Source organism: Dendropsophus ebraccatus, chromosome 6, assembly GCF_027789765.1.
Source record: "Dendropsophus ebraccatus isolate aDenEbr1 chromosome 6, aDenEbr1.pat, whole genome shotgun sequence".
NCBI lineage: Eukaryota > Metazoa > Chordata > Amphibia > Anura > Hylidae > Dendropsophus > Dendropsophus ebraccatus.
In genome coordinates this window covers 73,736,256-73,749,166 of record NC_091459.1, presented here as the reverse complement: position 1 = coordinate 73,749,166, position 12,911 = coordinate 73,736,256, and the positions used below count along the sequence as shown (strand labels likewise).

The 12,911-nt window shown below is 41.8% G+C and overlaps 1 protein-coding gene across 3 annotated transcripts in view; it reads left to right on the top strand.

Annotated features, from left to right (window-relative positions):
- The window catches only part of NAALADL2 (N-acetylated alpha-linked acidic dipeptidase like 2), a 712,309-nt gene that overhangs the window by 486,448 nt on the left and 212,950 nt on the right, over positions 1-12,911 (top strand). For all 3 annotated transcript variants that reach the window (XM_069975168.1, XM_069975167.1, XM_069975169.1), the window contains exon 6: positions 3,092-3,232. In XM_069975168.1, the coding sequence (XP_069831269.1) occupies positions 3,092-3,232 (141 nt within the window). The remainder of the gene's footprint in view (positions 1-3,091; positions 3,233-12,911) is intronic.

Below are 12,911 nucleotides of genomic sequence, written 5' to 3'. Positions count from 1 at the left end.
TACTAAATATGTTTATTTATTTGTTTATTTATTAATTTATATTTATAAAATGGGAAAAGGGGGGTGATTTGGACTTTTATTAGGGGAGGGGATTTTTTATTAATAAAAACACTTTTTTACTTTTTTTTTTACATGTACTAGAAGCAACCCTGGGGGGCTTGTATATACATAGCACTGATCTCTCATAGAGATCAATGCTGTGTATATACACAGCAAAGATCCATGAGATCGGTCATAGATTGCTATGGCCTGCTGCAGGCCATAGCAATCTATTGCCGAGCCGGGATCAGCGTCATTCCGATGCTGAGGCCCGGCACGGGCAGAAGAACGGATCTCCCCCCCCCGCGATCGCATCACGGGGGGGAGATCCGACCCACTAGACACCAGGGATGTGATGTCTGAAGCCCTTCAATGCAGCTGTCAGGTTTGAACACCCCCCGCAGCACCATGGCGTATCAGATACGTCATGGGTCGCTAAGGGGTTAAAGTTATCTTCATTGAAAAGTACAGTGCTTTTCCTTAAAAAATAAGGACATTTCAATGTGACCCCAAACTTTTGAACGGTAGTGAATATATATATATATATATATATATATATATATATATATATATATTGTACTGCTTTACAGGTAGTTTGTGCAACATGATGTTCCAGGAATGTCATGCTGTCCCTTCCTCCTAAACCACCCCCCGGCCATAGTGGCAATCGCATGTCACGCCGCCTCCTCCTGCTGAACCTGCCGTTGGCCCCATAGGCGCCACGATCCTTGGATCCTCTCCCTCTTCGCGCGACTCCAGGGGGGGTATCCATAGCAACCGGCTTAATGCGTCTGGGCTGCCATGGATTATAACGATCAGGCCCCTGCACTAAAGCAGGGGTCTGGTCGTTTAAATAAGCTATCAGTGTTCTGACTGCTCAGTTATTCTATAACACATTACAGCACTGATCATGTGTTGCAATGTATTATAGAGGTACCTTAATTAATTAATTAATTAATTAATTAAATAAATATACACATTCCCCACCTCACCCCCCTTTGTAAATGATCTCCTAGGAATAAAATACACATATTTGGTATCACCACGTCCGTAATGACTCCGTCTATTAACCAGTTGCATTAATTAATTACATTATTTTATTAAAAAAATAAATAAAAAACCAAATGACTTTTTATGTTAATCCCGCCCCCTAAAAAATATAGAAAAAAGCTATCAAAACGTCCCATGTACCCAAAAGGTATATCGCTAAAAACGTCAGCTTATGCCCCCCCCAAAAAAAACTCACATAACTCCATTGGCGAAAAAAAATAAAAATATTACTGCTCTTACAATGTGAAAGACACAAACAGTTTTTATAGTATAAGTGCCAAAAACTATAATAAAAGCTATGAAAAAATGGATATCACTATATTTGTACCGACCTGACGAATAACGATAAGATGTCATATGTGATGTATAGTAAAACGGCGTACAAAAAAAGTGATTAAAAACAGATGCTAAATTGTGTTTTTTATTCGTACAACCTCATAAAAAATGTAATAAAAAATGATCAGGGTGTCACATGTCCCCCCGAATGATACAGATGGAAACGTCAACTTGTCTTACACAAATATTTTGGCACCGCAAGGCCTCTGTGACATGGTATAATGGCTAAGAGAAAAAAAAAAAAATTGGCCCCAAAATTCACAGGGAAAAAGGGATTGAAATTGATTATCTGCCCCCCCAAAAAACGAAAACTTTTAATTTTTCCCCTAACCTTCTTAAATTTCTACGAAACACCTATAGGCTATGTTCACACAACGTTTTTTCAGCTCTGTTTAAAATGACGTCCGTTATTTTGAGTCTAAAATAACAGACGTTTTTTAGCAGCCTGGCCTCCCCTAAGTGCAATGACTGATGTTAGCACATTATTTTAGTTTGGGATTACTAATTGGACTTTGGGTGTGTCTTAATTTAAAAGTCCATTGAATTTAATAGTAAAAATGGAAAAAAAGAACAGTGACAAAAGAAGAACTGTGTGTAAACAACTAATAAAAAAACATCCGCTGTTTGCAAAAGACGTCCGAAAATAACGTTCATGTTCATTATTTGCCATCCGCGGCAAAAACGTCAGTTTTTCAATGCATTGTGTGCATTGGACGTCCGTCTTCCCATTGACTCCAATGCATTGTCATTGCAGTCAGTTAAATCGTGGCAAAATTGGACATTTTTTTTAAATAGCGAAATCTGACATTTTTTCTCCATTTTTGACGTTGTGTGAAGATAGCCAAAGGGTTAATAAACTTATAAAATGTTACTTTGAATGTTCACACAACATTTTTTTTTTACTTAGTTTAAAATGAAGTCCGTCATTTTGAGTCTAAAATAACGGACGTTATTTAGCAGCCTGACCTCCCCTTAGTGCACTGACGGGTGTTTGTACATTATTCTAGTTTGGAATTACTAATTGGACTTTGGATGTAGCTTAATTGAAAAGTCCATTGAATTTAACAGTAAAAACGAAGACAGAACGGTGACAAAAGGAAAACTGTGTGTAAATTACAAATAAAAAACCTCAGCTGTTTGCAAAAGACGTCCAAAAATAATGATCATTATTTTGACGCCAGCTGCAAAAACATCCGTTATTCAATACGCTGTGTGCATTGGACATCCGTCTTCCCATTGACTTCAGTGCATTGCATTGCAGTTTGTTAAATCTCGGCAAAAATGGACGTTATTTTAAATATGAAAATCGGCCACTTTTTTATATTTTTGACGTTGTGTGAACATAGCCATGTACATTAATATTAAGAATCATATATGATAGTCTAATTATAGTTAGTCTAATTATAGTTATATATATATATATATATATATATATATATATATATATATATATATATATATATATATATATATAATTTAAAAAATTAAGATACAAATTGTGCGGCAATAAATGTACAATTAAATAACAGCAGCATGGAATATGAAAGAGTTAGGGGTTACACAATATGTTAATAAACAATTTCCTCATGAAGACAGATGGTTTCTCCTCCTTGTGGGAATTTATCAGGATTTAAATGTTTTCTAAATGTGCTTTTCTTTTATTTAGATGGAAACTCCTGGGAAATTAAACCCAATGTTACATCATTGTTGGTGCAGCCAGTAACTATATCACTTCTGAAAAGATTATTTACTTGGCCAGTGAATACAATGGCAGATCAGTGTCTTCCTATCAAAGTCCATGAAACAGGTAATGGCTTTAAGTTTAAAAGACGCTAACTCACAATAACCAGTTAAAAATGAGTGCATAATAAAATGTAAATATTATATAATACAACTGTATACAAAAGTAGAGAAATCATGACTGACCAAAAAATCCATGCTTCACAATTAACCCCTTAAAGACAGAGCCTGAAATGGCCTTAATGACAGAGACAAATTTTATGAATATGACCTGTGTCACTTTATTCATTAATAACTTCGGGATGCTTTTACCTATCCAGACGATTCTGAGATTGTTTTCTCGTGACCTATTGTTCTTTATATTTCTGGAAAATTGGAGTCGATACTCATAACGAATCTTTATGAAAACCCCCCAAATAACGTAAAAAAGTGCACCCAATATTGATTGCGCCGTTTCTGCAGTTTATAGAAATACCCCATATGTGGCCCTATTGCGCTATTTGACGCAACCACAAGCCTCAGATATAAAGGAGTGCCTAGTGAATTTCAACGCCTCCGTTATATTTGGTCATTTTTGACTGTACCACTTCAGGTTGGCAGAGGCTCTGGGGTGCCAAAACCTAAAAAACACCCCTAAAGGGACACCATTTAGAAAACTACACCCGTCAATGAATGTAACAAGGGGTGCGGTGAGTATGTGGACCCCACAGGTGCTTCACAGATTTTCCGAACAATATGGCGTGAAAAAAGAAAAATTTATTTTTTACACTAAAACGTTGTTCTAGCCTTCAATTTTTCATTTTCTTAAAGGGATAAGAGGAAAAAAAAGACACAAAATGTGTAGCGCAGTTTCTCCCGAGTACGGAAATACCCGACATGTGGACATAAAGTGCCAAGTGGGCGCAGGACGAGCCTCCAAAGGGAAGGAGCGCCAATTGGCTTTTGGAAGCTGAATTTCACTGGAAAGGATTTCAAGGGCCATGTCGCATTTACAGAGCCCTCGTGCTGCCAAGACACTGGAAAACCCCCACAAGTGACCCCATTCTGGAAACTACACCCCTCAAGGAATCTAACAAGGGGTTCAGTGAGCATATGGACCCCACTGTTGACGGGCACAAATGTGGAACAATGTGACATGAAAGGGAATATTTTCATTTTTTCACTTTCATGGCACAAATGTGCCCGTCATCAAGGGGTCAATATCCTCACTGCACCCCTTGTTAAATTCCTTGAGGGGTGTAGTTTCCAGAATGGGGTCATTTGTGGGGGGTTTCCAGTGTTTTGGCAGCACGAGGGCTCTGTAAATGCGACATGGCGTTCATCATCCATTCTAGCCAAATCCAACCTCCAAAATCCAAATGGCGCTCCTTCCCTTCGGAGGCTTGCCCTGCGCCCACATGGCGCTTTATGTCCACATGTGGGGTATTTACGGACTCAGGGGGAATTGCTCTAAACATTTAGTTTTTTTCCCTCTTTTAACCCCTTGTGAAAATGATAAATTCAAGGCTAAACCAACATTATAGTGTAAAAAATGTAATATTTCATTTTCACGCCACATTGTTTCACATTTGTGCCCGTCACCAGTGGGGTCCATATGCTCACTACACCACTTGTTACATTCCTTGAGGGGTGTAGTTTCCATAATGGGGTCACTTGTCGGGAATTTCAACTGTCTTGGAAACACAGGGGCCTTTTGAATGCAACATGGCCCCTCGAAATCCATTCCATCCAAATCCAGCCTCAAAAACCAAATGGCGCTCCTTCCCTTCGGAGGCTTACCCTGCACCCGCATGGCGCTTTATGTCCACATGTGGGGTATTTCCGTACTCAGGGGAAATTGCGCTACACATTTAGTGTGTTTTTTTTTATCTTTTAGCCCCTTGTGAAAATGAAAAAATCATGACAAGATTAATGATTTAGAGTAAAAATTTTACAAAAATGACACTAAATGTTGGTCTAGCCTTGATTTTTTCCATTTCCACAAGGGGTTAAAAAAGAAAATGAACACAAAACGTGTATGGTAGTTTCCCCTGAGTACGAAAATACCCCACATGTGGGCATGATGTGCCATATGGGCACAGGGCAAGCCACCAAAGGGACAGAGCGCCATTTAGAGGCTGGAATGGAGGATGGAGGCCATGTCGCAATTACAAAGCTCCTGTGCTACCAGGACAGTAGAAACCCCCGACAAGTGACCCCATTCTGGAAACTACACCCCATAAGGAATCTAACAAGGGGTGCAGTGAGCATATGGACCCCACTGGTAACGGGCACTTACGTAGAACATGTGCCGAGAAAATAAAAAATACCATTTTTTTTTTCATTTTCACGTCCCAAATGTGGCCGTCACCAGGGGGCCATATCCCCGCTGCCCCCCTTGTTAGATTCCTTATGGGGTGTAGATTCCAGAATGCGGTCCCTTGTGGGGGGTTTCTACTGTCCTGGCCGCACAGAGGCTTTGTAATTGCATCATGGCAAGTCTCTAATGGGAATGGCGGCCATACCTATTTAGCTGGGGAAAAGGGACAATTCTAATTTATTTGGGAGTATTAGGCCAATTATTAGTTTATAAGGTTGAAAATGACAGGTGTCCATCAAATTCAACCTGTGTTGATCCAGAGGAAGGCAAAAACCCCTCGTAAGGCAGACAACAGTAGCCTCATCACAGTGGAAAAATTCCTTCCCGACTCCATAATGGCAATCAGAATAATCCCTGGATCAACGTGACCCCTGAAATAGGAATAAGGGACAGAATTTAGATAATGTAGAACTCCAATGACGTGTGGTACGCCTTGAAGCGATCCAGTATGCAGAGGCCGGGGTGATCAGGACAGGTGTCACACTGGAAAATGGTGTCCTTCCTGATCCCCCTGTTACGCCACACTCTGAACTTCTTCTGGGGTCTCCCGTTCTCTAGTGTGGGGAACTTCACCTGGAAAATGTTACCCTGGTGCAATACGGGGTCCTTCATATCCAGAAGCGCTGGGTGCGCTCCATGGCTGCTAAATATTAGGGCTCTATTACTGCCTCTGATATGTTCGAATCGTGCCGCATGCTACAGTAGCTCAGGCAGCGAGGGACAGGAAGAGGGGGTGCTGGTATAAAAGTTATCCCCGTACAGGTGGTAACCTTTATCCAGCAGTGGGAAGATCAGCTCCCAAACGATCTTCCCACTTGTTCCGAGGATGGGGGGGGGGTATGCAGGATTCGTGTGTCCCTTCCTACATACACTCTAAGGGTACGTGCACACTGCGGAATGGCGAAGGATAACCCTTCGTGCATTCCACAGCTGGCACCCACCGGCGGACTGATGCAGGTGCACGTCTCCATCCGTGTCATAGACTCCATTCTATGCACGGGCGGATTCCGCTCTCCGTCCAATGTGTTCATTCTTTGGATGGACGATGGAATCCGCCCATGCATAGATTGGAGTCTATTACACGGGTGGAGACACGCGCCCGCATTAGTCCGCCGGCGGGTGCCAGCTGCGGAATGCACGAAGGATTTTCCTTCGCCATTCCGCAGTGTGCACGTACCCGGGGGCTAGGTTCACACTATGTAACTGTGCGGCTGTATTTTTTATGCGGCTGTAAATGTGCGGATGAAACTCCGGCAGTGGGAAAAAATAGACATGCGGCTCAAAACATACGGTCATTTACTTTGAAATCTGGTTCAACTAAAAATAACAAATAAAATCTTAAGAAAGTGATGCAAACACCTCTGGATGCATCTGGGAAAGCAGGGAACACAGTTTACATGAATTGCTATTACCGGGGTTTGCGATCCTCTGCACTAATGCCGATGTCTCTCATGGTTAATCTATTAAAATAATAAAACAAATTTTCGTTGTAATAAAGTGCCTTTTGTTGTTCAATAATTAAATTTAAACTAATCCATCATTTTGCAATTAAATATACTGTTAAAATAAACAGATATATAAATAAATGTATATTTATATATATATATTTATTTTTTGACAGTATATTTAATTGCACAATGATGGATTCGTTAGAATTAAATTATTGACCAACGAAACTGAATTTATTTCATCGAAAATGTGTTTTATTAATTAAATATTAATTAGTACAGGAAGCTCCATAAGCCGTTAATTCATATTGCCGGCAAAAGACCATTCTGTACTAATCATCACTTTACTTTAATGAAAACATCAAATGTTTCTTCTAATTATGTTATCATTATTAGCATTATTAGAAGAAACATTTAGAATTATATGTGCGCTCAGCTAATTGGCTGATCGGCTGAGCGCACATATAATGAGCCGGTCCGCAGCACAGTGAATTCATTGTGCTGCGGACCAGCGAAGAGGACACATCGGGGTGAGTATAGAGCTCTCCCCACCCCCTCCCCAGCACTGCACCCCTCCCAGCAAGGAAGGGGGGTCAGTTAACCCCTTCCTTGCTGGGATGGGTGCAGTCTGACATCAGTCTGGCCCCCAAGGGGTTAAGGGGGATGCAATACATCCTCCCTTAACCCCTTGGGGGCCAGACTGTAAGCAGCGATCTGTAAAGATGCTGCATACTGTAAGGTGCACAACACCGCTCACAATGATGGGTGTTGTGCTCCTGTTTGTGTGTTTCTTGTGTGTTTCTCCCTGTTTTTCAGATATCGGTATCCTGTGGATCCTGCGGTATCCTGCGTTTTTTTTAAAAAAATAAATAAATAATAAAAAAAAAACGCATAGGGTCCCCCCTATTTTTATAACCAGCCGGGTTAAAAACCAAACGACAGCAGCCCGGTAACACCAGGGTGGGAAGAGCCATTGGTTTAGGCCCTCCCGAGCCTAAATCTTACCAGCCTGCTGCCGCCCGGTCCAGGAGCGCCAATTTTGACGCTCCGGGACCACTGGCACCTGGCTCTTCCCAGTACCCCTGGTGGCATTGGGTACTGGGGTAATAATAGGGGGTTAGTGTAAGCCATTTTATACCGGCTAACACTAGGCCCCAACTTAGTAATGGATTCCGTCTATTAGACGGCTTCCACTACTAAGTCTATAAAGTAAAGAAATAAAGACAAGACACAAGTTAATTTTTTTTTTATTCAAATAAAAACACCCCCACACCCCTCATTGACCATTTTATTAAAAAAAAACATTAAAAAAATGCTGGTCATCGACGTAGTCCACGGAATCCGACGTAATCCACAGGATACCGATATCTGAAAAACAAAAAGGGAGAAACACACAAAAAACACACAAACAGGAGCACAACACCCATCATTGTGAGCGGTGTTGTGCACCTTACAGTATGCAGCATCTTTACAGATCGCTGCTTACAGTCTGGCCCCCAAGGGGTTAAGGGAGGATGTATTGCATCCCCCCTTAACTCCTTGGGGGCCAGACTGATGTCAGACTGCACCCATCCCAGCAAGGAAGGGGTTAACTGACCCCCCCTTCCTTGCTGGGAGGGGTGCAGTGCTGGGGAGGGGGTGGGGAGAGCTCTATACTCACCCCGATGTGTCCTCTTCGCTGGTCCGCAGCACAATGAAGTCACTGTACTGCGGACCCGCTAATTATATGTGCGCTGAGCCGATCAGCCAATCAACTGAGCACATATAATTCTAAATGTTTCTTCTAATAATGCTATTGTGATAACAAAATTAGAAGAAACATTTGATGTTTTCATTAAAGTAAAGTGATGATTAGTACAGAAAGCTCTATTGCCGGCATATGAATTAACGGCTTATGGAGCTTCCTGTACTAATTAATATTTAATTAATAAAACACATTTTCGATTAAATAAATTCAGTTTCGTTGGTCAATAATTTAATTCTAACGAATTATTTATATATCTATTTATTTTAACAGTATATTTAATTGCCAAATGATGGATTCGTTAGAATTAAATTATTGACCAACGAAAGGGACTTTATTACAAAGAAAATGTGTTTTATTAATTTAATATATTAACTATTAGAGGCATCGGCATTCGGCATAATTGCCGGCTATTTTTGAAGTACTCCGTACGGACCGCCTGTCAATCCACGGCCGCGTTTCCAGCCGCAAACAATGGTCTTGTTCATTTTTTACGGGTCCGTTTACGATCAGGCCGTAGATTCATATATAGTGTGCACTGTGCAGCCGTATATCCTATACTTTCAAGCGTACGCATGAACCACCAAAAATACCCCCGCACAATTACAGCCGCAAATACAGCCGCACAGTTACATAGTCTGAACCTGGCCTAAATCTGTAAGTGTACCCTGAGGTACTCTCACAGAGTTTGTAGAATTTCATACCGTCATCTCTTATTGGGACAGTACTGGCGGAAAAGACGTGTCTGGGGGGCAGCGTACGCTACGCTACCCCCAGACACGTCACTGGATGATGAGGATGATGAGGATGAATGGAGGAAAGAAGGATCCCCCCATTCATCCTCACTGGCTGTTTCGGTGTCGGAGGCAATAATAACGTATGCGTCCGACGCCGAAAACACCCTGGGGGCCATCTTTATACAGTGATTGGTATATGGGATATGTAGTGGTGTAGTGTCAATTTTTATTCAATGTAGTGTGGTGTAATGTAGTGTTTTTTACGTGTTTTTTTACAGTAAGTATAAAAAAAAAACCTACGCCAACAAAGGAGTTGCTGATAAATGCCGCACTTATGTGCGGCACTTATCAGCAGACCGTGGCAGTAGGATATAGAAAAAAAACACCCTACGCCAAAAAGGAGGAGTTGCTGATTAGCAGCGCACTTTCATGCGATGCTGATCAACACTCAGCGACGATAGGGTGCGGAAAATAGAAAAAAAGAAATTTGGAAAAGAAACTAAAAACTTTTTCTACATTCTGAACAACTCTGTAGCTGCTGATAAGTGTATTACACATATCAGCCGCTAGAGGGCAGCAGAGCGCAAAATCCGGAAAAAGACGAGGCTGGAGCCGAAAAAAGCCGAAAAAAGCCGATGGGGACCGCCGGAAATAGCCGAAAACCCGATGGAAAGACGGAGGACGCCGATCAGGACCCCGGGACAGGTGAGCAATGTACAAATACCTGCTGTGGACCCCTCAGCTACCTAGTGGACCCCTCAGCTACCTAGTGGCACCCCTCAGCTACCTAGTGGCACCGTGACTGACCACCATTACTTTTTACAGTAATGGCGGTCGGTGCCGTCCTCGGACAGCACCGACCACCATTTTTTCCGGGTCATCGGGTCACCGATGACTCGGAAAGGTTCCGATCGCCGCTATTGGCTGATCTGAATTGATCAGCCAATAGCGGCGATCGTAAGCACGGGGGGTGTTAACCATCCCCCGTGCCGAGAAGCTAAGATGGCCTGCTATGATTTATAGCAGGCCATCTTCCCCGATCGCTGTGTGCGAACACACAGCGATCGAGGAAACATCGGGTGTAAATTTACGCCCTGATGCATTAAGTACCAGGGCGCGAGGGCGTAAATTTACGCCCGATGTCGTTAAGGGGTTAAAGACTTGAATTCATAATTCCAATCATGTGTTCAGATAGATGTAAGTGTAAAAAGTAAAAGATGTAATTGTAAGGCTATGTTGAAAACAAAAACCAAGGGAAGCTAGAAAACAAAGGGCTGCACACCATGTAATATAGAGAAATTACATGACATCATTTTTATTAAACACAACTGCTGTATACAAACATTTAAACACAAAAATACAAATGACAGGCACAGAACCAAATAAGATTCAATGTGCAACCACATCCCCTCCTAAACAAAATTGTGGTACTGGGAGCTTCTATATCCATTGGACCATGACAATTCAGAACAAATCATATCAAAATATAAGAAAAAATGATGGGTGTCCTGATGTGCCGTCATTTGTTACTACGTATTTTGGCTTATTTAGTGCTGTATTCACTCAGCGCATGCACATATACGATACCGATGTATGTGGTCTGATCAACCTTCAGCAAGGTTCGGGCACTCAGCGCCATATCATGTGATTAAGAATATTGTCATGTGATGGGTGACGTACAGAGTGTCTACGATTCACTCTCGGTCTCACTCGGTTACTCGTCACTACACCATGTGACTAGCAACCCTTTCATGTTATTAACGATATGCCGCATAGAGAGTTCCGATCTGCTTTCAGTTCTACTCTGGTGTTCGCCCCTACACCACGTGATCAGTAATATTATCATGTGATTGATGAGGTGCTGCATATTCTCCAGGTGACACGGCTCAGCAACACTTCCGCCTTATGCTGCGCGGCGTTGATTTTGTGAATGTGGATCGGAGGCATGGAGATGGTGGGACCGTATACTTATTAATTGTATATTCCTATTGTTTCCTTCCATGTCGGTGTTTGGGAACAACCAGACATTGATGGCACAAGCTGCTGGTGGCTGCTGGCTACCCCTATAGTCATTTACCCCTGATAAAATCTTAAGGACGGAACACGTGGGGACTATGTTTTACTTACCCCACTGAGAGCTAGGACATGTGATTTAGTTTTGTACTCCAACATTTCTTGCATTTTGACTTTTTTGTACTTTTATCCTTTCTATGGTTATGGGTTATCATCTTTTTGACCTGAATTGTTGTCTCTCATATATTGACATGTAATATTTGGGACACCCATCATTTTTTCTTATATTTTAATATATTTTGTCCTGATTTGTCATGGTCCAATGGAGATAGAAGCTCCCAGTACTATTTTGGTTAGGAGGGTTTGTGGTTGCACATTGAATCTTATTTGTTTCTGTGGCTGTCATTTGTTTGGTTTTAAGTGTTTTTAAAAGTTTGTATACAGCAGTTGTGTTTAATTAAAAAAAAATATGTCATTTAATTTCTCTATAATGTATAGTGTGCAGCACTTTGTTTTCTAGCTTCCCTTGGTTTTTGTTTTCATGTTGTGTAGTTTGAGCTAGTGGCTAGCATCCAATTGCATTGCATTTTGTTGTGGTGCCTGCAAAGGTGTTTTTGTCCATAGTGTAAGCCTATGTTCACACATCACACATAAAAGCACTTTGTACATTGAAACACACTGCCTTATCTTCTAGGGGATCCTGGCCGGAGCATAGGGGGACATTTATTAAGTCCAGCGTTTTCTGTGCCGAACGTAAAAATGTCCCCGCAGCTTCGATGGTACGGAGATGTATGTAGAGGCGGACCGCTTCTACATAAATTCTGTTGCGCGCGGCAGGAAACCTACGCCAGCTCAGAACTGGAGTAGGTTTCCTGCTTATTTTTACGCCAAAATAATGATGAATACCGCGGATTCTGAGTCCGTGCCCCCCTCCCAGCTCACTCCACACCCCCTTCCCGCCCCTCTGGCGTACCAGTCGGAAATGGGCCCGATGCGAATAATTTATTCACAAAACAGCCATTTGCAAATAAATTTATTCGCATCGGGCCCATTTTTGACAAAAAATATGCATTTTTTACATTGATACATCTTCCCCATAGTATATGCTCCGGCCGGGATCCCAAGCGGCTGCGCAAAGAACTGACATGTCAGAAAGACCTGTCAGTTCACACAATGAAGCCTAAAAGGGGTTCTCCAAAGAAAAATGGTGTTAGAAAATTATAAAGATTTGTAAATGACTTCTATTTAAAAATCTCAAGTGCTTATCAGTTTTCAGTATATATGATCAGCTGGATGTTCTGAAGTAAGTGGAGTTTTCTTTCCAGTCTCACACAGTGCTCTTTGCTGCCAACTCCATCTCTGGCTAGAACTGTCCAGAGCAGTAGAGGTTTTCTATGGGGATTTGCTACTGCTCTGTTACAGACAGAGGAGGCAGAAGCGAGCAC